This window comes from Genypterus blacodes, unplaced genomic scaffold (assembly GCF_046128005.1).
Source record: "Genypterus blacodes isolate CSIRO-AG114 ecotype Tasmania unplaced genomic scaffold, CSIRO-AGI_Gbla_v1 ptg000214l_1, whole genome shotgun sequence".
Lineage (NCBI taxonomy): Eukaryota > Metazoa > Chordata > Actinopteri > Ophidiiformes > Ophidiidae > Genypterus > Genypterus blacodes.
Window position 1 is genome coordinate 1,942,998 of NW_027467013.1, and position 26,442 is coordinate 1,969,439.

The window sequence follows — 26,442 nt, forward strand, 5'->3', positions numbered from 1 at the left end:
TGTGTGTGTGTGTGTATCTCAGTCACCTGTGTTCACTTCCTATCTTGTCCTTTACTGTAATCGGCAGCTTTCCACACGTGTGAACCTACAGTGTTTACCTGTGGGAATGGGCGATGTGTGCCCTACCACTACCGCTGCGATCACTACGACGACTGTGGGGACAACAGTGACGAGGTGGGCTGCCTGTTCAGACCCTGTGACCTCAGCACAGAGTTCACCTGCAACAACGGCCGCTGTATTAGCAAGGACTACCTTTGCAATGGCATCAACAACTGCTATGACAACGGAACCTCTGATGAGCAAAACTGCCGTAAGACAAAATCCCCCAGAATCTTTGACAGAACTTAAACAGAGACAAATATATATAACATTTATATTCAAGTATTTGTGCTTATTGTAATTATGTTCTTCCTTTTAATCTCAGCGGAGAGAACTTGCCAGCCAGAACAAACAAAGTGCCAGTCTACTAACATTTGCATTCCACGTTCCTACCTGTGTGATGGAGACAATGACTGTGGGGATATGAGCGATGAGAGCCCGACACATTGTGGTGAGTTTATCAAGCAAGGACTGAAGAACGTTTCCCATTCCAATACTATTTCAACTAGAGTCAAGACAGAGCAAAGTTGATAGCTGCATCATTTTCCCACACCCTCGTCAGCACGTTGTCACTCACACCCTCACACCCTCACAAGTGATTTCACGGCTTTCTCCACGTCTTCCCCCTACGCACAGCCACGTCCACATGTTCCCAGACTGAGTTCCGTTGCTCTAGCGGTCGCTGCATCCCCTCTCACTGGTACTGTGATGGAGGGGCCGACTGTGCCGACGGCTCTGATGAACCCTTCTCCTGCAGTGAGTGCCACACCATCACCCACCCCCTATTATGGGCCTTTTTTGGCTTTGTGTGTGTGTGTGTGTGTGCCTCCCCTTTATCAGCTGCTTGGCTTTTTTGTGTTGGTGTCTGTCGGCCAGTCTGTGTCTGTGTGCATGTGTGAGAGAGTGACTTGAGTGATGCGGCAGAGAGTGTGAGTCACTGGTGTATTTCTTTGTCAGGGATGTGGTCAGTCAGGCCTCCTATTGTCTGCTGCATTCCTCTGTGGTGACGCCCCTCAGTGTCCTCTGACAAACAGCACCTCCCCCTCCTTTTGTCCACCAGGGGTTACTGAGCCTCACTTTGGCTTTTGTTTAGATAGCTCACCATGCATGGGAATGTGGAGTTGCCATGACTATTTGGAAAGCCTGGCTAGTGTTGTATTGTGCCTCTCTTATTAGCTGATAACCACTGAAGGAAACACCTACAGTATATAATAACAGTTCATTAAAAATTAACAAAAGTGCATAAAAATGTGTTTTATACCTCTATAGTTGATCTCATAAGACCTTAAGTCACACTGATATATTTATTCTATGTGTTTCAATGTTATGAAAAGCTTTGTGTCCCTCAGCCACACAGGTCAGAACCTGCAACACCGATCAGTTCCGCTGTGATGACGGCAGGTGCATCGCCTCATCCTGGATCTGCGATGGTGACAACGACTGCGGTGACATGAGCGACGAAGATCAGAGGCACAACTGCGGTATGCATCCTTCCACCCTCCGTTTCTCCTCTCTTCATCCTTGTCACAGCTCTTTCTTATCTCCTCCCCTTCTTGGACATCACCTCGTTCCCTACCTCTTCTCCACTCTGCTCCCTACTGTTTGCCCTATTCCTCTCCTCATTCAGGACACTGATGGATTAGGGTGTATACTGGTGGGGGAGACACTGAGGGCTGTCAGTGCCAAACATCTAAGGCTCCTGTTGAAGTTCTCCAGTCTTAGGATATGACATTCCTGATTTCTCCTGCCTCACTAGTTACTTTGTGCACGTCTCCTTCCCCTGGCTTCCTGGCTCAGGGTGGATCAAGACGCTTATGTCATGTCTCACCAATGTGGCATCCAACAATAAGATGCCTTGAGCTAAAGACATCTGCGCTCCCTGAGTCTCTGCGGGAGACTCACTTCCAACAATGTGGATCAATCACAGCAGAAAGATAAAGAAGCAAGCAGTGTTTCTTGTTGAAAAACAGTTTGGAATGTCTGGATTGCCAAAAATCCATTGTGACATCAGCTCATCATAATTGTCAGTATTTAAGTTAAGTTAATAATAAATCCCTCAACTCTCTTTTGTTTTTGCAGGCAATCGCTCATGTTCAGGTACAGAGTTCACCTGTGTTAACAACCAGCCACCTCAGAGGAAATGCATCCCTCATGACTGGGTGTGTGATGGAGACGCAGATTGTGCAGATGCATTAGACGAGCATCAAAACTGCACCCGGAGATCGTGTGGCGTCAATGAGTTCGGCTGTAGCAACGGCCTTTGCGTACGCAGCTCTTACAGGTGAGAAAGTCTCAACAGTATAAAAGTCTATAAAAGAATAATAAATCACAGAAAGGTTGTTGTTAATCTTTTTACTCGCTTATCCTTCAAAATTAGATGCGATCGCCGTAACGACTGTGGAGACAGCAGTGACGAGCAGGGCTGCACTTACCAGCCGTGCCAGCAGCACCAGTTCACCTGCCAGAATGGACGCTGTGTGTCGCATGACTTTGTCTGCGACGGGGACAACGACTGTGGGGACGAGTCAGATGAGCTGGAGCACATGTGTCACACACCACCATCCACCTGCCCCCCGGGACAGTTCAGGTGTGACAACGGACACTGTATCTCCCTGACCATGGTGTGTGACAGGAACGACGACTGCTCTGACAACAGCGACGAGAAAGGATGCGGTGAGTGTGTCGTCACTGTCTTGTTGGAGAAAATGTTTGTCCCATTTTATGCAGGCGTAAACGGAGACACTCAGTATGTTTGTAACCTTTTGTAATCGTTGCCTCTTCTATGACTGCAGGCGTTAATGAATGCACAGATCCGTCCATCCACCACTGCGATCACAATTGCACCGACACACCCACCAGCTTCATCTGCACCTGTCGCCCCGGTTACCGCCTCATGTCCGACAACAAAACGTGCGACGACATAAACGAGTGCGCGGAGACGCCGAGCGTGTGCAGCCAGGTGTGTGAGAACATTGTTGGCTCCTACGTGTGTAAGTGCGCCCCGGGATTCCTTCGAGAGCCGGACGGACACAGCTGCCGTCAAAACAGCAACATCTCACCCTACCTCATCTTCAGCAACCGATATTACCTAAGAAACCTGTCAACAGACGGCCAGGCCTACTCTCTGATCCTGCAGGGGCTCAGCAGCGTGGTAGCCATGGACTTTGATCGAGTCGACAAGCGTTTTTACTGGATTGACGTGAGCCGCAGGGTGATAGAGAGGATGTCCTTCAACGGCAGCAACAAGGAGGTGGTGGTGAATGGAGTGCTGCACGGCGAGGGTCTCGCTGTTGACTGGATAGGCAGGAAGCTCTACTGGGTGGACAGCTTCTTGGATTGTCTCAAAGTGTGTGAACTGGACGGTCGATTTATGAAGAAGCTGGCTGAACACTGCGTGGATGCCAATAACACCTACTGCTTTGAGAATCCCAGAGGCATCGTGTTGCATCCAAAATACGGGTGAGTTGGAGGCATTTGGGCCCACACGGGAGTAAATCCAGTTTCAACTCTTGTATATCTAACATGTTACTGTTTTATCCCTGTTAGATATGTATACTGGACAGACTGGGGAGACAAAGCTTTTATAGGCCGTGTTGGAATGGATGGAACAAACAAAACAGCCATCATCACCACTAAGTTAGAGTGGCCCAATGGGATCACCATCGACTACACTAACGACATGCTGTACTGGTCTGACGCACACCTCAATTACATCGAGTGAGTACATTTGTCGGAGGATGACGTCATTCCTACAGATGAACAACGAGACACTAAACCTTTCGCCCTTTTGTGTTTGTTTTCCCAGGTACTCAGACTTGGACGGTCGACACAGGCACACGGTGTATGACGGCACGTTGCCTCATCCCTTCGCCCTGACTGTGTTTGAGGACACCGTGTACTGGACCGACTGGAACACACGCACGGTGGAGAAGGGGAACAAATACGACGGCTCCGGTCGACAGGCGCTGGTTAACACCACGCACAGGCCCTTTGATATCCACGTGTGCCATCCTTACAGGCAGCCCATCGGTGAGCCGCAAATCACGCAATCCCCCTCTGTAACCAGACTCTTGTTTACACTTCATGCCTTTTAAGTCAGTTTAAGGGGCGGTATTAACTGTCATCCAAACAATACCTGGCCTGTATTCAGCCAGCTGCGCTTCATTTACATTGTTTGACCCTGGGTGGCGTTTCCTCTCGCAGTGACTAATCCCTGTGCGGTGAACAATGGAGGCTGCTCTCACCTATGCCTGATCCGTCACGGAGGGCGGGAACACACCTGCGAGTGCCCCGATCACTTCCTGACTGCCCAAATAGGAGGTGTGACCAGATGCCTTCCCATGTGCACCAGCACCCAGTACAGATGTGCGAACAATGAACGGTGTGTGAAGAAGCCTTGTGATGCTATTATGGGATGTGGAGCAGTTTTAATGAGCAGTATATCATCTGCAAATTAACTGTGATATATTCCTTGTATACACTTTGTTAAATCCTCAGTTGCATTCCTATCTGGTGGAAGTGCGATGGTCAGAGGGACTGCAGAGACGGCTCGGACGAGGCCTCCACCTGCCCACTTCGCCACTGTAGACTCGGACAGTTTCAGTGCAACGACGGAAACTGCACCAGTCCTCATTTCCTATGCAACAGCCACCAGGACTGCCCTGATGGCTCTGACGAAGACCCCGTCCTGTGTGGTAAGTTATTGTGTAAAGTGTTATTAATTTCTCTCAGACCTCATCCTTTGTTTGTCACATATTTGCCCGTCCTTCTTCTTTTGAAATCTCTGGACGATCTTGCCTTCACATTTAGCTACACACCAGTGCGAAACCCATCAGTGGCAGTGTGCAAATAAGCGCTGCATCCCTGAGTCGTGGCAGTGCGACGGTGAAGACGACTGCGGCGATGGCTCCGATGAAGACGCCACCCACTGCTCCAGCAGGACCTGCCGCCCCGGACAGTTCAAGTGTGGCAACGGACGCTGCATCCCGCAAAGCTGGAAATGCGACGTTGACGATGACTGTGGCGACAACACGGATGAACCCCTAGAGGAGTGCAGTAAGTAACACACACTTCACTGCAGGGCTTAACCACCCACAGAATTTGATCTATAACAAGCGTTTCTATGATTGACTCATCATTCACGTTGTGTTCTCCACAGTGGGCCCGGCCTATCGATGTGACAACCACACAGAATTCGACTGCAAGACCAACTACCGCTGTGTGCCGCTGTGGTCCGTATGTAACGGCCAGAATGACTGCAGGGACAACAGTGACGAGCAGGGCTGCGGTGAGTCTTCAACAAACCGAGCTCCACACAGAAACGAGGCCCTGCCAAGTGAAATGAAAATGAATTTATGTGAGGAAGTCGTAATTTTAAATCTTGGCTGTTGGTTAGACAGCGGTGGTGCTAAACGTTATCAGGAAGCACAACTCTGTGTTGTAGGGTGGAGCTCATTAAAAGGAATGTGTGGGTCGTCCAGGTAGCAGAAATAGACACAATGCCCCTCCCACCCCAGGATTCCAAATACTCCATATCAATTTAAATGAAGTCAGGTGGTATGAGTGCCTTATCTAATGGGATGAGGTATGAGATGACTTACCAGAACTCATATTTATCAAAAACTGGTACCGGTAAGATCTAGTTTACATCTTATTTGGTTTTGCAAAAGCTGATATCAGGCCTGAGTCACATGTGTGTGTTTCCGGATCCAGTGATAGTACGAATAACATATAACATTATAAGACTAATTACACGGAACAGCCAAGGCCAATATGTTTGATTTCACTTCAGCAGTCAATACAGCAAGGTGACAATCTACAATCTAATAATAAAGACATTTCTCTGTTATGCTTTCTGTTCACAGAGGCTGAATTCACTTGTCACAAATTTGATTATACTCCAATTTAGGCAATTTACTTACATTTTTCAGACTTATTTATTAACATTTAGCTTTAATTACAATACAGATCAAAACGGTGTAAACTTAGTGAGGAAAAGTTCAATTCCACTGCAAATAAGGAAGTAATGACATCATTGTAAATTGATTTATCCAGGCCTGAAACATCTTAATCGTTTCTATACCTACTGCGTTTACTCAACCTGTCAGAGTGAAAGACTCCTCCTGATTCCATGCATGTATACAGCTTAATCGCATTTTGTTTGCGTTTTTCCTTTCTATACACACACTCCTCAAATAATGGGAGTTTGGCAGGTGGCTGAGACAGGTGGTAACTGCTCAAAGTTGCTCACTCTCAACAGAATGTTGCAGAGTCACAGTGTGAACTACTGCCTGCCTGGGAAATCCTACAGAAACAATGTTATTGGCTGATTCTGATCAGTCGCCACCATCAAACTAGCAGCCTTAATGTGAAAACAAGGGTTATTCACTATTATTGAGACTTAAGAGGAATCTAGTGATCTTGGAAGATGATGAAAACAAGTCTGTGTTTTTGTGGAGTGAGTGAAGGGCAATTAGCCAACACCTCTACCTCCTGTGGAACATTACAGAGTGAGGTGGTGGGAGGTGCTGATGGAGAGGGTCTCATCGCTCTCCCTCCCCCACCACTCGCCTCTCCCTGAGAGTACTACAGATTTATTAGCTGTCTGGTTGTATGGGCCTACGTGTGTGTGTGTGTGTGTGTGTGTGTGTGTAGGCTGCTCTGTCCTTGCGTGGGGGCAGGGTTCACACAAGTCTCTTTGTACTTTGCTACGATCCAAACACGCTCGCCATGGCCCTCCCGTCTCTTATCAGGGGCCCTCACTCCATTAGTGCCATGCCCGCGCAGGAGGGGAGATCCGTGCTAATCTGCCTGTAAGAATGCAGCAGATGGGCCAGGTGGAGGGCTAGGAGGGCAGGACTGGCTAACACGGCGCTATCTCTGACCCCCAGCACTGTGTGGTAGAGATGGCTCAGACCAGCTCTCCTCCTCTCCGCTCCCTTCCTCGCTTCTCATCTGCTACAATCTTATCCTCCAAAGACACAGACTGGCATGGAGAGAGCTCGCCCATCTGTCTGACTGCATTCCTCCCTGTGCGTTGTTTGCAGTTTTAATTAAAAAATGGAAATAGATGCTTACCATTTCCAAGTGACATCCTCAGAAAGGCCTGAAGAAGAGTTGTAAATCTAACGATCTTGTGTAATTGCTGCACTTTTGGAATATCTTCATTTCACCATCCTGTCTCTTCATCGGAGATCTTCATCACAGCATCATGAGGCCTCCCACCTACTTTTACTTTGTCCTAACATCTCAATGTCGATGTGCTTCTGCACCCAATGCTCTGCTTGTCTGTACTGTGATTAAGGGAAAAATGGAAGTGAAAGTATGGATGGATGCAATAAATAGGGCTCTGCTATTCTCAGATGTTATAACACATTACATCATCTGAGTATGAGAGCTGTTGTGTACCTGTCCTGGCATATGAGCAGAATAATTCATGTTGTGTGTGTGTGTGACACACATCGTACCCCGACGGCAACGTTGATGAGTCCCACTTGATCTTAAAATTGAAGCTGTGTTCTAGTCAAGTGGTGATTTGCGTAAGGAAAGGCCCACAAAAAAATCCATTAAAGGCAGCACATTTTAAGGCGGTATGCAAAATAACAAGTTGAAGTGAAGCAGTTATTGAGAGTGGATGGATGATAAAGTCAAGTTGCCAAGTCAAGAAGAACTTAACACTAACACTAAACACAGGGTAATTTAGATATTCAGGTATTCAGGTAGACTCCTAAAAGGATCCTGTTAGACTCTATCTGGTTTACAGATTCCTCTCCATTCTTCTTTCCCCAGATGAATTGACCTGTGATCCAAGCGGAGACTTCCGCTGCGACAACCACAAGTGCGTCCCGCTGAGATGGAAGTGTGACGGCGATGACGACTGTGGGGACAACTCGGACGAACACACCTGCAGTGAGTGTTTCCTCCCGCTGTCGCTTACAAATCAACAGAGATACGTCAAAGGTTTTATGAGCGCCGGCGCCGAGAGTGTGAGGATGAAGATTTCATCATAATTTGCGTGCCAGTGGCCCTTCATCCTTAGAGATTACTGTAATCTTTGTAATAGCACAACAGTCGAAAGCAGACAACATTGTTTTAATATCAACTAAGTATCTGCTAAGTAGATTTAGTGTGGGATTTTATCAGGCTCAATGAAACGTCCAGATGAGGTAGGGGTGTTGATGTCCTTCTATCAGTTTATCAGATAACAGGGAGTTTTTGTAAGAGGCTCGGCACTTCTGTCCACAGTGGAGCGCTGAGAGAGTCCGTCTTATCAGCCGCCGGAGAAACAGGCTGTCCTCAATGTGTCAGAGAGAGGGAGTGAGGGAGGCCGTCACCCTTTGACCCGGGGAATTTAAACATGTCTGAGAACATCCAAGCTAACGAGGATAATGGAGCTTCTCAAAGGAGAAACTGTGTCTGCGCTTAAATCGCTGTGTTGCGCGATGAAACAGCCGCGCCGTGCCTCTTTGTGGCCGCGCTGCTCGTGCCAAGAGTGTGACTCCTGTGGATTGTTGGGAGTCTGCGTGGTGCTTTGGTGTTTTATGTCGCATAAAGGAAATAAATAATGTAAAGTAATTGAAATCTGGTGTACATATTACCTAGAATTAAATTAGTTGTGTATCAGATGAATCCATGTAATGAGGTTTAGAGTACAACATCTATCCCCTCCTGTGGCAAAGTTACCAGAGTGTGTTCACCGTGTCCCATCTGGTAAACCTCTCCATATCGGTGAAGCTTGCCACAACAAAACAAAAATCTCTAACAATTCGATTCTCCTCTGTGAAATCTCTTCTCCGTGTTCTCCTCCAGCTCCACGTGTGTGCACAGAGAGCGAGTTTCGTTGTGATAATCTGCGCTGCATTCCCGACCGTTGGGTCTGTGACCATGACAACGACTGCGAGGACAGCTCGGATGAAAGGGACTGTGGTAAGTGGAGGCTCTTTGTTTTGGCCCGGGGTCTGGCTATTTGTGAGTAACTGAGGGCTGCACTAAACAAAGAATCAATAAAACTTCAACTTCTGATGCTCACTATGGACAGAAAGGACCACCAACAGTCATTTGTTCAACTTGGCAAATTACGAAGAGCTGTCTGACCATGTGTCCACACTGTGTAGTCATCAAGGCTAAGATGGTGGCCCCTGTTCGGATGAATGCAGTACATTTTAATGTGAGGTAATAGTGCATTGTGCGCTGGTTTGTTTATGTTGCAGAGTTGCGGACTTGTCACCCCGGCAACTTCCAGTGTGGCAGCGGACACTGTATTGCTGAGCGTTTCAAATGTGATGGCAATGCTGACTGCCTGGACTACACAGATGAGATGTCCTGTCGTGAGTGTCCTGCTAATGATCGTCTCTGTCGCGAAAGAAGCTACTTCGAGTGTGTCAGAGACTTTTTACAGGTTGTGTTCTTCTTCATTTCAGCAACACGTTTTCCCAACGGCACATACTGCCCCCCCTTCCTGTTTGAGTGCAAGAACCACGTTTGTGTCCAGCCTCACTGGAAATGTGATGGAGACAATGACTGCGGAGACAATTCAGATGAAGAGCTTCACCTCTGCTGTAAGAAGACACCAAAGTCCAAGACAGATCACATTTCTTGCCACATTTTCCCACACAGAACAATTGTACTGAAATAACCTCCCATTAGCTCACTATTGGTTTGTGAATTTGTACATTGTCCTCCCTTCCACATAGTGGATGTCCAGTGTGAGCCTCCATTCCGTTTCCGTTGTGACAACAACCGCTGCATCTACAGCCATGAACTGTGTAACTCAGTTGATGACTGTGGCGATGGCACCGATGAGAAACAGGAAAACTGTAAGCATGAAACTTTAACTCACTCCTTCATTATATAGCAAATGCAGAAAGGCGTAAGTTTGAAATAACTGTCATAGTCTTCTCTCGCCAAAAATTTTTAATAACCTAATACAATTTTAATACTCTCTTCATATTCATATTCAGGTCAAAGCCCCACACATGGACCGTGTACAGACGATGAGTACAAATGCAGTAATGGACAGTGTATCCCTCTGCAGTATGCCTGTGATGAGTATGATGACTGTGGAGACCAATCAGACGAGCTGGGCTGCCGTAAGTTCACTAACGATATAGAATCCTAAATTGAATATATCATAAAACTGAGCGCATTTGTCTTCATGAGTGTCGACTTTGACATTGAGTGTGTTGTTGTATGTGCTTGGGTCAGACCAAAGCAGCAGCCACTCCTGCAGTGCCAACATCTGTGAACACAACTGTACTGACCTGACGGGCGGAGGCTTCCTCTGCTCCTGTAGGTCGGGCTACAAACCCAAATCCACAGAGAAGCACACCTGTGAAGGTAAAGGACAAACCCCTTTATTAACTATTATCTTCTTTCTGGATTTTCTAATTGTTCAGTACTTCTGATCTGGCTGCCTTTGCTTTTGAAACAGATGTGAATGAGTGTGAAGTCTATGGTTCGTGTCACCAGGAGTGTCAGAACACAAAGGGCAGCTATGAGTGTTTCTGCGCTCAGGGCTTTGTCCCGTTCGGTGAGCCACGTGGCTCTGAGTGTGCTGCCCAGGGTGAGAACTTGACAATCCCTCACATTCCTCATCAATGTTTGTTTTAATTTTGCATTGTAATCGTAACAATATTCAACACAACCCTTTTCCCTTAAAGGAAACCCACCGGTGCTGCTTCTGCCTGACAATGTTCGCATCCGTCGTTTCAACATGTCCTCTGAGCAATATTCAGATTATGTGGACAACGCCGAGCACATCCAGGCTTTGGACTACCTGTGGGATCCGGAGGGAGTCGGCCTCAGTAAGATCGCCATTCCAGAGCTTTTAATGATGTGTGACCATGGTGATAATAACAGCACCATGACCGATAACCTTTTCCCCGTTGTGCCTTAGGTATTGTGTACTGGACAGTTCTGAGTCGTGGATCTCAGTTTGGCTCTATCAAACGGGCCTATATGACCACATTCAACGATCATGGCAACAACCCAGTAAAAGATGTGGACCTGAACTTACGATATATCTCTAATCCTGATGGCATCGCTGTGGACTGGGTTGGAGGGTAATTTGGCAAGCACAGCACTTGACCTTTGCAGAGGCTGCTGGAAACATTATTCACTCACCTCAGTGTTCCCTTGTCACCTTTCAGGCATATTTACTGGACAGATTCAGGCACCAATCGCATTGAAGTGGCCAAACTAGACGGACGGTACAGGAGGTGGTTGATCCACACTCAGCTTGACCAGCCTGCAGCTATTGTTGTCAATCCAGCACTTGGGTATGAGCCTCCTGCGCTTTAGTTTAGTTGTTTTTAAGGCCTTCATGCAGCAAAATGATTTATATTCCACAGTATTTGAGTGTTTCTGTAATCTCATTTTGACAGAATGATGTACTGGTCAGACTGGGGGAGGAAACCCAAAATAGAATCAGCGTGGATGGATGGTCAGCACAGGCAGGTTCTATTGGAGGAGGACCTGGGCTGGCCCACTGGTCTGTCTCTGGACTATCTGAATGGAAATAGAATCTACTGGTGTGACTCGAAAGAAAACATCATTGAGTCCATGAAGCCTGATGGCACAGACAGGAAAGTCCTCATCTCAGGAGGTCAGAACATACTGTATCTATCAAATGCTGGATTCAGACAATAATAGAAGTGATGAGAGAATGAGTGTGTTGATGGTGTATTTATCCTTGTTGCAGACATCGGTAATCCATACAGTCTGGATGTGTTTGAGGGACATGTGTACTGGACCACAAAGGAGAGAGGGGAAGTGTGGAAGGCTGATAAGTTTGGGAAAGGACATAAAGTCAAGGTTCTAACCATCAACCCCTGGCTCACTCAAGTACGGATCTACCAGGAGCACCGACACAACCAGTCAGGTCAGAATGTAAAGTGATCAGTCTGAACAAACAGATCATTAGTTTCCCTGATAAAAACTATTTTGCATGTTTATCAACAATATCTAACAGTATTCCCTGTTCTCTTCTCCAGTGCCTAACCCCTGTAAAAACGTGTGCAGTCATCTCTGTCTGCTCCGGCCGGGTGGATATTCCTGCGCCTGCCCACAAGGCTCCTCTGTGATGGATTTCAACACCAACCAATGTGATGCAGGTACACTCAGTGACATCATCAGCCCTGACTGTTTTGTTTGGCTGTAATGTTGGAATTGCATTCTCCATACATGCCTGGCTGCTCCTGTGTGGATTTGTGGATTTTGTGGTGTTGTTGTTGATTCTGTGTATGCCTGGCTTTTGCTCCTGCAGCCATTGAGTCACCAGTTGCAATGCCCCTTGCATGTAGATGCATGAATGGTGGAACCTGCTACACTGATGAGGGGGGTCTGCCCAAGTGCAAGTGAGTTTAGCAGCAGGTGCTATTTACACCAGCCAAGGATCTGCCTGTCAGTCATATCATATCAGTTTTTGGCATTAATGTTGGCAATACTTGTTATATAAACCATATGCACTCAGATTTAAAGAGGAAATTATGTTTTTCATGACTTTGTGTAGATGTCCATCTGGCTATGCAGGCAGTTACTGTGAGATGGGGAAGTCACGTGGTGCTCCAGCAGGAACAGGTACTGCAACTCACCCATGATCTCACCTTTTATTGATTTAACAAACACGTTTTCCTTCTTATTTGCATGGTTTTAAATCGTGAGTTGGGTATTTGCTTCTTTTTCTATTGGAATATTCGGTCACCAACAAACAACAAATCATAGTATGTTGTAATCACTGCAGTTTCCCATATGTCCATCCTTTCCTGTGTAGAATTGGATTTTATACAGCAATATTCAAACAGTAGGGGTCAATAGGTATGAACATACTGCATGTGTCCCAGCTTGCACCTACAATCTGATGGCACAGCGGTCTGAATCTGTTACTGAACAACTTCACAACAAACACAGTGGAGTCATGCTTAGTAATCACTTAGAAAACAGTCGGCTCAGCAAATAATGAAGATGTTTTCCAGTACAAATTACTAGTGTCCTTAATAAATAGCCCAGTCATATTACTCCCCATTACTGTGTAACTTCTCCTAATGGACTTGTCAGCAAGATAAGCATCTTTTTCAGTAAACACTTCACTGAAAACAACAACATAACAGACAAATGCATATTTTCTGTGTTCTGTGTTCTAAAGCTGTGGCCATTCTTCTGGTGGTCATAATCATCCTGGTTTCTGGGGCTTTGGCTACTGGGGTTTTCCTCAACTACAAAAGAACAGGGACCCTCCTCCCCTCCATGCCCAAGCTGCCCAGGTACTTGGTGCACATGTGCTGATAAATTATATACGGTGTGGGGCACAACAGCAGCTTTGGATCACAGTTCAAGCTGGAGTGTTTTTGTGTTTTTGTCAGCCTGAGCAGCCTGGTGAAGTCGGGTGACACTGGGAACGGGGTAACGTTTCGCTCCGGTGATAATGTGGATCTTGGACCTTCGCACATTGGCGTGTCATTCATTGACACGGCAATGCAGATGGTGAGTTTTGAAAGGATCTCTTTGAGTGCTTAATAGGGTCACAAGTTGCTGAATGTCTCCCATCAGCATTTTTGACAAACAAGAAGTCATATGCGGTTAATATTAACTATTTTACTTAACATCACAGTTCATGCTGGGTCACTATGGGTCCTATTCAGAGTTGTTTTTAAATTGTTTTCATTATAGGATGATAATTTTGCCTTGGAAGCTGGGAGGCAGCCAATCACATTTGAGAACCCTCTATACGCCACAGCTGCTGGAATGTCCACTGACCCTGCTGTCATTCACGCCACTCAGGTACACGTTTACTTCCTTTAGAGAGTATAGGAACTTTTTCCCATATAAACAGTAAACTTAACGAATTTGTCAGATTTCAGTGATTTTTAGTGAAGCCACTTGAGGTTATCTACATGAACGTTTACAATTATTTCCTTGTTTTTACTTTTCAGGTTACTGTTAATGTGAGTGGTGAACAGATAGAAAACAACTTTGTGAATCCAGCGTATCGAGTAGAGCAGCAGGGCGTGGGCGTCATGAACACGTCGTCTGTCAACACAACACCTATGCAGGTGAGACTCTTACTCACTTTAAAGCCACATAAAGCTCAGTAATATGAATGAATTTATTGTGAGACCATCTCATTGTTTGTTGCTTATTTTCAGGAGTCAAAGTGGAGCTTATTCAAACGGAAACTAAAGCCCAGTACCACGTTTGAAAACCCTTCATACTCAGAGGTAAGTTTGGTGAAGTAACACTTTTAGGAAATCAGAAAACAGAAAGAAAGCACATTCGCACCGTTCTTCCTTTATTTACCTTCTGAACTGTTTTTCAGATGAAGGATGACAAAGCGGCAGGAAACGGTGGAGACGCTTCAACCGCTGAGCCCTCTCCATTTGTTCCCCCCGCCAAATCTCAGAAGAGGGATCGTCCCAGCACCTTTTCGCCAACCGAGGACAGTTTCCAAGACACGGCCAACCTCGTTAAAGAGGACAGTGACGTATAACCCTTCTCTCACGGGCGGGAAATGAAAAAAAAGAAACACGCTTTGCACAGAATATATTTTTTTATGCAGCCTGTGGACAAAACTCAAATTGATATACATTTCTATAGAATGATGAAAAACGTCTCCTGTGACTATGCCTTCTGACATTTCTTATGCCAATTCTTGCGTCAATGATTTTGTTTTTTTTCCTTTATTCTGATGTACAATATGTATATCTTTGCACTGAAGCTGCTCATAGAAATGTTAATATGTTGTATATTTGTAAATTTGAACAGTAAAATTTTGTCGAAAATACGTTCAGGCTGTTTGAAATAGATTGTATGAATAGTGCGACATAAACACAATAACACATTTAAAAGATGAGCGGCACTGTGAATGTGCTGCTGTCATCATCATCAGAAGTGATTAGAGAAACGTGTTTGTTCTATTTTTGCCACTGAACAAAACAGAAGATGTATTTACTTCATCTTTTATGTTTATATACCTCATTTCAGGGCTGGAAAATAAACAAAAAAGCAAGACCGAATCAATTGGATAAAAATTCATGACATCAATGTGCTTCAGTCTGAATGAACACGAACACGTCAACACTATCAAAGTCATCTCTACTTTACGTTCCCTGACTTTGTGCTATTTGAATCAATATGATCACGTTTGAATAATGACAATGTAACAATGGCCTCTTTTTGAAATTGTGTGGAAAAATACTTGAATGCGCCGTGTTTGCTGCATGGAAATGAGTTGATGTAGTCGATTAGAGCAACATATCTGACATACATGTGTGACCTGAGAATGAAGGTGGACATTTTCTAAACACAGACAGTAAATTCTTTACTTACAGAATGATTGGTTGTTGTTTTTTTTATCATAATGAGGATAAATAAAAACTGTATTGGTGATCATCTCAAACATGCCCATATGTTTTTATATATGGAAAGAAATTGATGCTGCTGAGACATGAATGAATAAATTTCTTATTTTGTAACACAGATGTGGCATTTGTTTTATTTGATCACTTCCCTTTCATGTGCAGACATATTGTACAGTACATTGCTGGCATCACTGCTGTGTGAGGGCATGTGTTGTTTCTGTCCACCTGCTTGTTCCTTTAAGCTTTAGGCGAAGGAAGGAGCGCGTTGACCACAAAGTCGGAAACAAATGAAGGGAGGTAGGACAGAGGAATCCAGAGTAACTTGGCATCCCAACCAGCTCCATAGCGAGTGCGTGGGAAACGAGCTGTCAGCGCGTGCTCCATGCACCAGGTCACCTTGGAGATATCTGGACTGCACAAGATGCCCATGGAGAAGCTCTGAGCTTTCACATCTGCGGGTCAATGTGTAAATAAAACAGATACTAATTAAGGGGAAAGGGGCAGTTTTCCCTAATTACAGCACTGTTTAGGGGGAACACATGCTCAGTTCCCTCTACCACTGAACAAATCCCTTTACTCACATTCATCAAAGAATGAAGGTCCATACGAGTCTCTAGTATCTTGAGGGAGTCGGTTCCACAGCCTCCTCAGATCAGCTTCAATAAGGTCGAGCCTGGTCACGGCTGTCTTGAAGAATCCTGGTTCAATGATGCTCACTCTGATACCAAAGTGCTGCATGTCCCTCCTGGGCAGAAGATGCACAGATTTAACTTATAAACCTTATAAACTTAGACATAATAAGTCTACATCTCTATACAATTTCTAAAGTTTTAATCTATTCTCATCTAGATATGTGAGTGAGTTTCCACTACCTGAAGCTGTCAGAGAAGGCCTCCACTCCCCATTTGGAAATGCAGTAGCCTCCACCAGTAAGAGAGAGTCGACCCAGGATGCTGGCCACATTTACCACCCTGCCCTGAGATTTCTTCAGCAGTGGCAGGAAGTGGAGGGTCACATCAATGACACCAGTCAGATTCACATCCAAAACCTTTTTGAAATCCTCCAACTGCATCCATTCTGGGGGGCCGATAGGCACAGACCTCCCTGCGTTATTCACTAACCCCCAAAGACCTGCAGACAAACACACACAGGTATCCATGTGTCCTTTATGTATTTTATGACAGAGGTGAATTATTTGCACAGTAGCTGCTGTGATCTACTCATAAGGGCATTGTGACTCTTCTTTGATGTTTGGAGATGGACTTGTGTTCTGTGATTTTATTAGATGGATGGATGAGACATTAATGTGTGACTGACAAAAGGAAGTTTTACATCACAGGACTCGAGTAGGGATATGGAAAAGGGAATGGATGAAAGTGCCGGGGGATCTACTTTACACTCTACTCTCCCTTGCTGCTGAATTGCTGTGCACACTGAGTGGAAACAGCAAAGCTTCTCTGGTTAGCTTCATGTTACATGTTGTTGTTACATGTTGAATGTTGACATAAAGGAGCATAAGTCAGTTCAAGATCTACTGATGTGCTTACTGCATTCCTATAGACATGAAAGTAACTAATGCTCCCTCTAATGCTACTATAGTATAAAAAATAAGTAAAACAACAAAACCATACATGTCCTCTTTAAAGAAAGCCTCTGGGCCTCTTGGTTACCAGCCTCCTTAGTTCTGTATGAAGTTGCTTTAAAAGACCATAATTGAACTGACAGCTGAAATAAATTTAAATGTCTGCATGAAATCTCTTCAAGGATTTAAGGATTGAAGAAGCTTTACTTTGTTCCTAAATAGAGCTGTTAAACTGTAACCTACCGGCATAAAGACTTTCTTCCTCCTTTTTCAGAAAAAAGGGTTAAATATATATATATATATATATATATATATATATATATATATCAGTAGGAGGAGGATGTGGTTTTCCAGGTTGCCTTTATCTCTTCCAGTGCTTCACTCTGACTGGCACCCTATCTGTCGGTACCCGCCGCTGTCCGCCCAGCTCACCTCGATCTCCGACCTCTGCGCTTACAAACTCCACCGCCCTCTTGATGCTTGCGCTGTCTGTAACATTGAGCAGGAGGGTTCTGAGTCTGGGGGAGGCCACAGATGTCAAATCCTCAGCACCTTTTTCCGTGAGACACGCAGCTATTACATGGAAACCTTTTCGATCCAGCTGCCGGGCGAGCAGATTGCCAAAGCCGCTGTCACAGCCTGTGATGAACACATGCTTCAGGTTGAAGCGGTCAACTTTGTAAGAATCTCTGATGTACCAGGCGATGGCAGAGAAGGTGGCAAAAAGGAAAGCACAGGTCAAGGCCAGATGTGCCAGGAGGACCTAAAACATACAATTCACAGCTAAAATTAGCCTTAGAAACAACAATTTATTATTGATTACTGATAAAGCATCACTGATTTCTGATTTACTCTTTGTAACGCAGCACCGCAATCAAGATACAACAGCTTTGTCACCTGGGACCATCACAAAAAACAGAAATGCCTGAGTGACCATTAGACGTCTAATGGTCCCCCGAAAATATGCACATTCATCATGTTCAAGAGCTCATTGTCACTATATCGCTTGCAACTGTTCAGTACATGAATAAAAGTACACAAAACATGGATACATAGAACTTCATTATTTCATTCATTACATAAATTCAGGATGCACTGACTCATCCTCAACCTCCTGAGTTCCACCAGTCACACCATGGTATTGTGCTTATATACAAAGACCAGTGTTCTCTTTATGCTGTCTTTGAAACTGTTGGGTTTCCACATTGTTTCCACCATGCAGACCACATTAGGCACTGTATGTGTTTCCCTCATCTGACTGACTGTTCTTCTGCTTGTGGTTTCCCGTGGCTCTTTCTCGCTCCCTAACGGGCGTCAATAGCACGTACAGGAAACAAGAAACAATTCCTTCAAAGTAATGTTAATCATAAGGAGCCAAACTAATGCTGACAAGTAGTCCAGCAGCCAGAACATGAAAATGTCAGTGATGTCAGCAAACTAATTATAATTATTTTTTCCACAATTTACCTTATGGTTGAATTCAATATCAGGAATACAAATTTAATATATTTTGTCTAATCTTACCTCTGAAAAACCGATCAACAGGTTATCGGTGGACACCTGAGTGAAAAAAGGGAGATTTCAGCAGATTTAATAATTTGGTTATTTTTAATGGGGGACGCATTACCCACAGTTCTGAAGTTGCTCTCTTTCTCTTGGCTCCAATGGTAAAAGCTCCGGGCGTTACACGGAGGCTAGGACACAAATTTTAGCTGGCGAAATTTAGAGCTTTTTCAAATTCGGTGTATAAGCTACATATTTGAGAATGTAAAACTCACAACCATAATACATGAAAATGAAAATGTTCATTTCCGTATAATGTTGTGTCAAAGCCGCAGAGGAGCCGCAGGTTGCCGCCCCCTGATCAAGGTGAACGCACGCGCTGAATGATTAGGAGTATTGTTGTGTTACACTGCCACCTACAGGCATAAAGTGTCATTGGAAGGAAGAGAATAAATCCAAGCTTTCATGTCCAGATTCAAAACAACAAAAAGAGTCGTAAAGTCATTGAAATGAAATGTACCATACATTTACATGCACTGTAAAATGAAATGGAGCAACTTGATTTTTTTTTTAAATCAAATGTTTTTATATATCCATACTACGTGAGTATCATATCCTAAGCAGTACATATATACGGTATATCATGCATACAATTCAGACATACCATTCCTACAGTGCAGAGAGTTTGGTTATATCCTCCTCAATATAGAAATCCTTGTTATATCCTTGCTCCTTCAAACGAGGTAAGTTTGTTACCGAGGCTTCAGTTTGATTGTGGAGTCAAGGTCCAAACATTTCACAAACTGGAATTGTGTAACACACTGCCGCCGTTTATATGACCCATGGATTCCCCTTTTACCTCAAATGCATTTGACCTCAACCCTTTTACTCCTATTACCTCAAAGGCTTACAGCGCAAAAGTTTCAGACTACAGAATATTTGTTTTTCAAACTGATTACAAACCAATGTTAAAGTCAACCACTGATAACTAAAAAAACATCAACGAAACACATGCGGCAAAGTCCACAGAGGACAATGGGTTTACAAGTTGAAAGAGGTGATGGCATCTTTGAGGAGAATCCTTTCTGAGATGCAGGTTGGCAAGTAGGACAAAGGCAACCAGAAGAGCTTTGCATCCCATCCAGCAGAGTATCTGGTTCGAGGATGAACAGCTGAGATGGCGTGCTCCATGCAGCTGACGACCTTCATCAGGTCTGTGTCCACCAACTTCACCATCCTCTCATTCAGAGCTTCCAGGGCTGAAAGGGGAACAAAGGAAACAGATGCGGGGAATAATCAGCAAAAAATTACTATTAAAAATATAGTTTTTGGAACGTATGTTGCATTATAATTATCACATTATTGTATTGTTCAATATCAAAGTAATACAAATCACTATCCAGAATTCTGGAATTTTGTGCCTAGTTTTCCCTTCAAGTTCAATTTTGCCAACTAGCTGCAACAACAAAAACACAACACTGAGGAGCTTAAAAGGTCACCTAGTGCTGGTTTAATTATAAAACATTTTTTTGGCATCAACTGGCATTAGAAATGGAAACATACACTTGTCCAAGAATGTGGGTCCATATTGGTCTTTCACATCCTGAGGTAATCTGTCCCACAGTATCTTCAGGTTTTTTGTCAACATTTGTGTATTGGTCACATTTGTCTTGAAGAAACCAGGTTCAATGCACAAGACCTTCACTCCAAATGGTGCCATGTTTAAGCTGCAACACAAGAGGGTTGTTGTAAGTGAAGAAGATCATCATTGGAGTAACATATATGCACAGATGTCAACTCTGTCTCACCGCAGACTGTCATTGAAGGATTCCACTCCATACTTGGACACACAGTAGGGTCCACCAATTGGACTGATTCGTCCAAATACGCTGGAAACATTCACCACTCTGCCTTTGGCCTTCTTGATTAGAGGAAGAACACTCAGGGTTACATCAATCACCCCGAGCAGATTGACGGCTAACATAGACTTGTAATCTTCTATGGTGAGCCAGTCAGTGGGACCAGACGGCACAGAGACCCCAGCGTTGTTCACAACAGCCCACAGCCCTGAAACGTCACAAACACACAGAGGTTCATGTGTATTTTGTTAATGAGCATTGGAAGGGAATGCATGCATGGACGTACTTAGTTGGAGTCTTAATATATTAATACATTTTAATGCATCAATCAAACTTATTTGTGGCATGTTAGTGATCAACCCTGATATGAACATGGAAGTTATTAAACTTATAATGTGACCCAGTATACTTACCCTTCTCTCCCACCTGGGCTTTGATGAAAGCAGCAGTGTTGGTCACATTTTCATGGTCGGTGACATCCAGGTGAAGGGTGGTCAGTCTGTCAGAGCAGCTCTTCCTCAGCTCATCCTCACCCTTCTCACTGTAGCAGCCTGCTATCACACTGAAGCCCAGCTTGTCCAGGTGTCTCGCAAGGAGATTCCCAAACCCAGAGTCACAGCCAGTGATGTAAACATGTTTATCCCCCTTGTTGGAAACTCTTTGGCTTTCTCTGTACCAGTGATAGACGTACAGCAGAACTGCCACACCAAACAAATACAGGAACATGTCTACTCTAAGAAGAAAAGAAGAAAGCAGCCATGATGAAGATCACACACTCATAACTTAATGGATTGATGAGTATGAAAAACTGTTATCATCAAAGCTGTAACAAATATCACCTTATACGTATACAAGATGCTCAGAATAAATAAAAAATGATCTTGCTCAATTATATGATAATCCTCATCTGTACCTGTACCTGCATAGCAGACTGCTGCAGTGAGAAAGTTCACATAGTTTTGTATACATGAATGAACCTGCCCAAAGATGCAGCAAAGCTCTTTAACAGGGCACAAAGCAGCTCACAGCAATTCTAACATACTTACATTTATACTTCTAACATTTTGCACTGACCCTATTACCATATTACATTATTTACATAAGGTGTGACCCAGCTGCAGACTTGTGAGCTTTGTGTGCTGGTTGACTGCACTGAAGTTCACAGCTGTTAAACACTTGAAAGCATAAAACACAGAAACACTTACTTTTAAATAATACCAACGAAAAAAGCAGTTCCACCTTTTAGTATCACTATTACAGACTTGCTGGTCGTGCAACGCACAGCTGTGGTGATGTGGCAACAAGATATACATTTTTGTCTTATGACTGTTTCCTCTAACTTCCGGGGGGCCGGCAATCGTCCCTATCTGACCGATCATGTACACACAAACGGTGTATGTGGCAGGGCGACATCTGTTGGTCAGTATGTCTTTGTATAAATGCAAAATATAGCACACAAAATGGAAACACCATGCAAAGTACCTCAAAGTAGGACTTACTGTATGTATAGTGCTAAGATTACATACTTTCATGGTCAGTGTTGTAGGGAAAACTAAATTAGAAATAGTTTCTTGTGGCAAGTTGTAGAGAATACATTTTCATCACTCAATAAAGTAATTTGTCCAGAGATAAATTGATAAGTCAGTATACAAACTCCAGGAGAGAAACATCCCTTAGTGTCTCACACTAACATGAAGGTGTGACCCAGCTGCAGCCCTGTGAGCCTTCTGTGCTCTTTAACAGACCAAACTACACTGAATTCACAGCTGATAAACACTTTGAAAGCATAGAAATAGAAACACTTACTTGTAAATAACACCAGCATGAAAAGAAGTTCCACTTTTTGAGTTCACTGTTGCAGACTGGCTGGTTGTGTGGTGATGTGGCAACAAGATAGTTTGTTTTCCTGTATCGTCCGGAGGCTGGCAGTTGTCCTTATCTAACCCTACCGTCTACACACGAATGGTGTATGAGGGAGGGCGATATCTGCTGGCCTGTTCATCATAGTTGAATTGCGAAATTAAGATGATTTCTTTGTAAAAATGTAGCTCAATCAAAATCATTTTCTTGGGGCATGATTTATATAATACATTTTCATAACATAAAGGCCAAAGATGTGAGCAGAAATCACAGAACAATTTCCCCTTCAGATATTTATTCACAGACACTCAACACTATAACTACTCATCTCATCGACATTAACACAGAACAGTAACAGAAGATGACTGGAGAAACACACACACACACACACACACACACACACACACACTGGTTATAATGCATTGAAGGCATAAGTGACGAGGAATTAGGAATCAAATAACTGAGTCCATTTACAGCCAAGTTATAGCTTGCAGAGCTAGAAGAGGTCATTGTCATTTATTAATTGAGTGGTGTTAAATCCCAAGCCTCCTTAATTGGATCTAATATTGTTTTCCAGAATATGTACAGACTTTAATTGAGCCTCCTGGGAAAGCCACTCCCAGGGAGTTACATCAACTACACCCAGATGCTGTGTCAGATCCCTTCCTACATGCCTTGCCCCAAACACAGCGTCACCACAGACAAAGAAACCAAGAAAGAGATAAGCAAGCAGGTTTATAGATTCTTTAGTGACTTAAATTTTACTTCATTTGTTTAATGTTTAAGACCTTTAAGTACTTCACCGACTGATTTATTGTATTTTATAATAGAGCTTCTGAGTTACTTCCCTTTGTCAATCTCATGGATGCATTCATTGAAGTAAGAATAATTACCTGATTTTCCTTTCTGATCACATCCTTGTTAACAATTAGTGGCATGATCTGTAACACTTTGATATTTTTCATGTTTGTACAGATAGAATCATCCATATCTTTTGTTTAAACGCTTCAAAGTCTCTGAACAGCACTGGGATCATTATGTTTTAATGTGCATCCCATCTCAGATGTCCTATGAATCTACAGCTAACATGAGAGTTTTTTCAACCTCATTAGCGCTGATTGATTAACAAATTAAAAGCGTTTCATCAACTGACTTGACATAGAGAAATCAGAGCATGGATACCTTTGGCCTGACACTATCATTGAGGAAGAGCTTGTCTGAGATACAGGTTGGCATGTAGGACAAAGGCAACCAGAAGAACTTTGCGTCCCATCCAGGAGAGTATCGAGTACGAGGATGGACAGCTGAGACGGCGTGCTCCATGCAGCCGACCACCTTCATCAGGTCTGCGTCCACCAAGCCATTAAACCTCTCATTAAGTTTGTCAGTGGCTGAAAGAGAAACGAGATCACAAGAAAACAGCCAAAGATGAAAATATTGTTTTTGAAAACAGAATGAGAAATAACAATAATAATTAAATATGGAAAAAATAAGAAACACTCATGTCATCTCATGATAGATGTTATAAGGTTAAAAGTTCTATTTGAATTCAGAATTCAATGATTCATTAGCTTTAGATACTGTATAGAGCTGCACACTGTTTAAAAATGACAGCATGGCAACAGATATCGAAACGTACCCTTCTTCAGGAAATCGCGTCCGTAATCTTCTTGCACATCCTGAGGTAATCTGTCCCACAGCATCTTCAGGTTATTTCTCAGTAATTGTGTATTGGTCACATTTGTCTTGAAAAAACCAGGTTCAATGCACAAGACCTTCACTCCAAATGGTGCCATGTTTATGCTGCAACACAAAAGGGTTGTTGTAAGTGAAGAAGATGCTTAATGAAGTAACATGTATGCACAGATGTCATCTCTGTCTCACCGCAGACTGTCATTGAAGGATTCCACTCCATACTTGGACACACAGTAGGGTCCGCCGAAAGGACTGATTCGTCCAAACACGCTGGCCACATTCACCACTCTGCCTTTGGCCTTCTTGATTAGAGGAAGAACACTCAGGGTTACATCAATCACCCCGAGCAGATTGACATCTAACATAGACTTGTAATCGTCTATGTTTAGCCAGTCAGTGGGAGCAGACGGCACAGAGACCCCAGCGTTGTTCACAACAGCCCACAGCCCTGAAAGGTCACAAACACACAGAGGCTCATGTGTATTTTGTTGATGAGCTTGTTGATTAGAAGTGATTACATGCATGGACGTACTTAGTTTGGAGTCTGAATATATAAATCTATAAACCTCTGCAAAACTTGCTAATAATTAACAGCACTATCTGCTTATTTACCAACCAGTTGGACAGGAAACACTCAAATCCTGTACTAAAGTAAAAGCTCTCATACAGATTAACTGTAACAATAATGGGAAAATCCTCTTAACTCTACAAGTAAGTAAAGTTTACATCTACCTCATTCATCTGTGCCAGATACATTTTAATGCATCAATCAAACCTACAGTATTTGTGCCATGTTAGTGAGCAACCCTGATCCTTTTGTGACCCAGTAGACTCACCATTTGCTCCCACGTGGGCATTGATGAAAGCAGCAGCATTGGTCACATTATCATGGTCAGTGACATCCAGGTGAAGGGTGGTCAGTCTGTCAGAGCAGCTCTTCCTCAGCTCATCTGCACCCTTCTCACTGTAGCAGCCTGCTATCACACTGAAGCCCAGCTTGTCCAGATATGTTGCAAGGAGATTCCCAAACCCAGAGTCACAGCCAGTGATGTAAACATGTTTATCCTCCTTGTTGGAAACTCTTTGGCTTTCTCTGTACCAGTGATAGACGTACAGGAGAACCGCCACACCAAACAAATACAGGAACATTTCTGCTCTAAAAGGAAAAGAAGACAGATGAATATCACACACTCATAACTTAATAGTTTGATGCGTATGAAAAGCTGTTATCATCAAAGCCATGACAAATATCACCTTATATATAAGATAAATAAAATAAATAAATCTGATTTGATCTTGGTCAGTTAGTTTGGTTTGAAACTTTAACAACTTCATCCTCATCTGTCACATAGTTATGTCAACATGAACCAACCTGCCCAAAGCTGCAGCAAACATCTTTAACGGAGCACGCCTCACATTTATAACACTATATTACATAACACTTTGCACTGACCTCAGAACTCAAAGCTACACTGAAGTTCGCATTTAGAAAGCATAAATATAGAAAGACTAACTTTTAAATAACACCAACGTGAAATGTAGGTCCACCTTTCGATTGCACTGTTATAGACTCGCTGGTCGTGCAAAGTACAACAACGGGTATGTATGTGGCAACGAGATTAACCCTTTTTTGCCTGAATGTCTGTGTTCCTCTAACTTCCGGGGGCAGACCGTTGTCCTTATGTGCCTCACTGTACACACAGATATTGCATGTGTGAGGGCGACATCTGCTGGTTTAAGTATGTGACTTACATTCGTTTTTCTTGAATCGCAAAATTAATAGTATTTCTATGTAAAACAAACTTGATTATAGCACAAAATGGAAGCGCCCGTGTACCTTAAAGTAGCACTTATGTTTAGTACTTAAATAAACATACTTGTGTCATGTTTGTGGCCATCCCTGATACATGCAGACATGAAAGCCATCAGCACGACTGACTCTTCCCTGCCTGGGTTTTAGTGAGCAGCAGCTTTGTAGACACTTTCAAGGTCAGTGATGTAGAAAAAAACTCAATAAAAAATAGTTTCTTGTTACATAATGTAGAGAATAAAATTTCACAACTCAATAAAATAATTTGTCCAGTGAGATAAAGTGTCAAAACCTAGTGTACAAACTAGTGACTCACACTAACATGAAGGTGTGACCCAGCTGCAGACCTGTGAGCCTTCTGTGCTCTTTAACAGACCAAACTACACTGAAGTTCACGGCTGTTAAACCCCTTTAAAAGCATAAAAAGAGAAACGCTTACTTTGAAATAACACCAGCGTGAAATGTAGTTGCACCTTTTGAGTTCCCTGTTGCAGACTGGTTGGTTCTGTGGTGATGTCGCAGCGAGAAAATATTTTTTTTGGCTTAATGTTTGATTTCCTCAGGCTGTTTATACATCATACATTCATTCATCATGTGTTCACCTGATGTGTCATGTACACACAAATGATGCTTGAGGGAGGATGATATCTGCTCGCCAATATTTGATTACTGTTCATAATA

At 43.6% G+C, this 26,442-nt stretch overlaps 4 protein-coding genes across 7 annotated transcripts in view; 1 reads left to right on the plus strand and 3 right to left on the minus strand.

Moving 5' to 3' along the window:
- lrp2a (low density lipoprotein receptor-related protein 2a) overlaps positions 1–15,097 on the plus strand; it is a 38,600-nt gene extending 23,503 nt beyond the window's left edge. The window contains 35 exon segments of the mRNA XM_076169874.1: positions 68–310; positions 425–550; positions 736–855; positions 1,449–1,580; positions 2,179–2,380; positions 2,477–2,772; positions 2,892–3,558; positions 3,646–3,816; positions 3,905–4,128; positions 4,303–4,480; positions 4,597–4,793; positions 4,909–5,154; positions 5,258–5,386; positions 7,888–8,007; positions 8,908–9,024; positions 9,309–9,425; positions 9,519–9,656; positions 9,792–9,914; positions 10,059–10,187; positions 10,303–10,434; positions 10,529–10,660; positions 10,758–10,901; positions 10,994–11,159; positions 11,247–11,375; positions 11,481–11,701; positions 11,798–11,977; positions 12,090–12,209; positions 12,362–12,452; positions 12,608–12,675; positions 13,241–13,358; positions 13,458–13,578; positions 13,765–13,875; positions 14,028–14,147; positions 14,241–14,312; positions 14,411–15,097. Of these exon segments, the coding sequence (XP_076025989.1) occupies positions 68–310; positions 425–550; positions 736–855; positions 1,449–1,580; positions 2,179–2,380; positions 2,477–2,772; positions 2,892–3,558; positions 3,646–3,816; positions 3,905–4,128; positions 4,303–4,480; positions 4,597–4,793; positions 4,909–5,154; positions 5,258–5,386; positions 7,888–8,007; positions 8,908–9,024; positions 9,309–9,425; positions 9,519–9,656; positions 9,792–9,914; positions 10,059–10,187; positions 10,303–10,434; positions 10,529–10,660; positions 10,758–10,901; positions 10,994–11,159; positions 11,247–11,375; positions 11,481–11,701; positions 11,798–11,977; positions 12,090–12,209; positions 12,362–12,452; positions 12,608–12,675; positions 13,241–13,358; positions 13,458–13,578; positions 13,765–13,875; positions 14,028–14,147; positions 14,241–14,312; positions 14,411–14,581 (5,771 nt within the window). The 3' untranslated portion in view covers positions 14,582–15,097.
- A 445-nt stretch (positions 15,098–15,542) lies between these two features.
- rdh1 (retinol dehydrogenase 1) lies at positions 15,543–19,292 on the minus strand. The gene is made up of 6 exons (XM_076169875.1): positions 19,202–19,292; positions 18,559–18,594; positions 17,467–17,797; positions 16,325–16,583; positions 16,034–16,197; positions 15,543–15,904 (listed from the first exon to the last, which is right to left on the minus strand). The coding sequence occupies exons 1-6, from the start codon at positions 19,202–19,204 to the stop codon at positions 15,690–15,692; spliced, it is 1,008 nt and encodes a 335-aa protein (XP_076025990.1). The 5' UTR covers positions 19,205–19,292; the 3' UTR covers positions 15,543–15,689.
- LOC143015792 (retinol dehydrogenase 7-like) lies at positions 17,604–22,359 on the minus strand. 2 transcript variants are annotated; one of them, XM_076169876.1, is made up of 7 exons: positions 22,203–22,359; positions 20,810–21,129; positions 20,346–20,604; positions 20,101–20,264; positions 19,202–19,796; positions 18,559–18,594; positions 17,604–17,723 (listed from the first exon to the last, which is right to left on the minus strand). In XM_076169876.1, the coding sequence occupies exons 2-5, from the start codon at positions 21,120–21,122 to the stop codon at positions 19,579–19,581; spliced, it is 954 nt and encodes a 317-aa protein (XP_076025991.1). In that variant the 5' UTR covers positions 21,123–21,129; positions 22,203–22,359; the 3' UTR covers positions 17,604–17,723; positions 18,559–18,594; positions 19,202–19,578. The 2 variants fall into 2 exon arrangements, with proteins under 2 accessions (XP_076025991.1, XP_076025992.1); XM_076169877.1 differs by lacking the exons at positions 17,604–17,723; positions 18,559–18,594; positions 22,203–22,359 and adding an exon at positions 21,602–21,755 and having other exon boundaries at positions 19,579–19,796.
- A 389-nt stretch (positions 22,360–22,748) lies between these two features.
- LOC143015903 (retinol dehydrogenase 7-like) lies at positions 22,749–26,270 on the minus strand. Of its 3 annotated transcripts, none has more exons than XM_076170043.1 (5): positions 26,235–26,270; positions 24,788–25,107; positions 24,141–24,399; positions 23,896–24,059; positions 22,749–23,647 (listed from the first exon to the last, which is right to left on the minus strand). In XM_076170043.1, the coding sequence occupies exons 2-5, from the start codon at positions 25,098–25,100 to the stop codon at positions 23,424–23,426; spliced, it is 960 nt and encodes a 319-aa protein (XP_076026158.1). In that variant the 5' UTR covers positions 25,101–25,107; positions 26,235–26,270; the 3' UTR covers positions 22,749–23,423. The 3 variants fall into 3 exon arrangements, with proteins under 3 accessions (XP_076026158.1, XP_076026159.1, XP_076026157.1); XM_076170044.1 differs by lacking the exon at positions 26,235–26,270 and adding an exon at positions 26,201–26,219; XM_076170042.1 differs by lacking the exon at positions 26,235–26,270 and adding an exon at positions 25,466–25,590.
- Between the last annotated feature and the right edge of the window lie 172 nt (positions 26,271–26,442).

Bases quoted from the DNA above. Each gene is read 5' to 3' on its own strand.
- rdh1 (XM_076169875.1), bottom strand. The intron at 17,798-18,558 runs GTAAGATTAGAC...TGTATGTTTTAG, and splicing joins TGTTGATCGGTTTTTCAGAG to GTCCTCCTGGCACATCTGGC. The intron at 16,584-17,466 runs GTGAGCTGGGCG...GTTTGTCTGCAG, and splicing joins CGCAGAGGTCGGAGATCGAG to GTCTTTGGGGGTTAGTGAAT.
- LOC143015792 (XM_076169876.1), bottom strand. From the start codon at position 21,122: ATGTTCCTGTATTTGTTTGGTGTGGCAGTTCTGCTGTACGTCTATCAC. The intron at 20,265-20,345 runs GTGAGACAGAGT...CTTGTGTTGCAG, and splicing joins TCCTTCAATGACAGTCTGCG to CTTAAACATGGCACCATTTG. The intron at 19,797-20,100 runs GTATGTTTCCAT...TTCCCCTTTCAG, and splicing joins ACCCACATTCTTGGACAAGT to CCCTGGAAGCTCTGAATGAG.
- LOC143015903 (XM_076170043.1), bottom strand. From the start codon at position 25,100: ATGTTCCTGTATTTGTTTGGTGTGGCGGTTCTCCTGTACGTCTATCAC. The intron at 24,400-24,787 runs GTGAGTCTACTG...GTGACCTTTCAG, and splicing joins TGCCCACGTGGGAGCAAATG to GGCTGTGGGCTGTTGTGAAC. The intron at 23,648-23,895 runs GTACGTTTCGAT...TTTCTCTTTCAG, and splicing joins ACGCGATTTCCTGAAGAAGG to CCACTGACAAACTTAATGAG.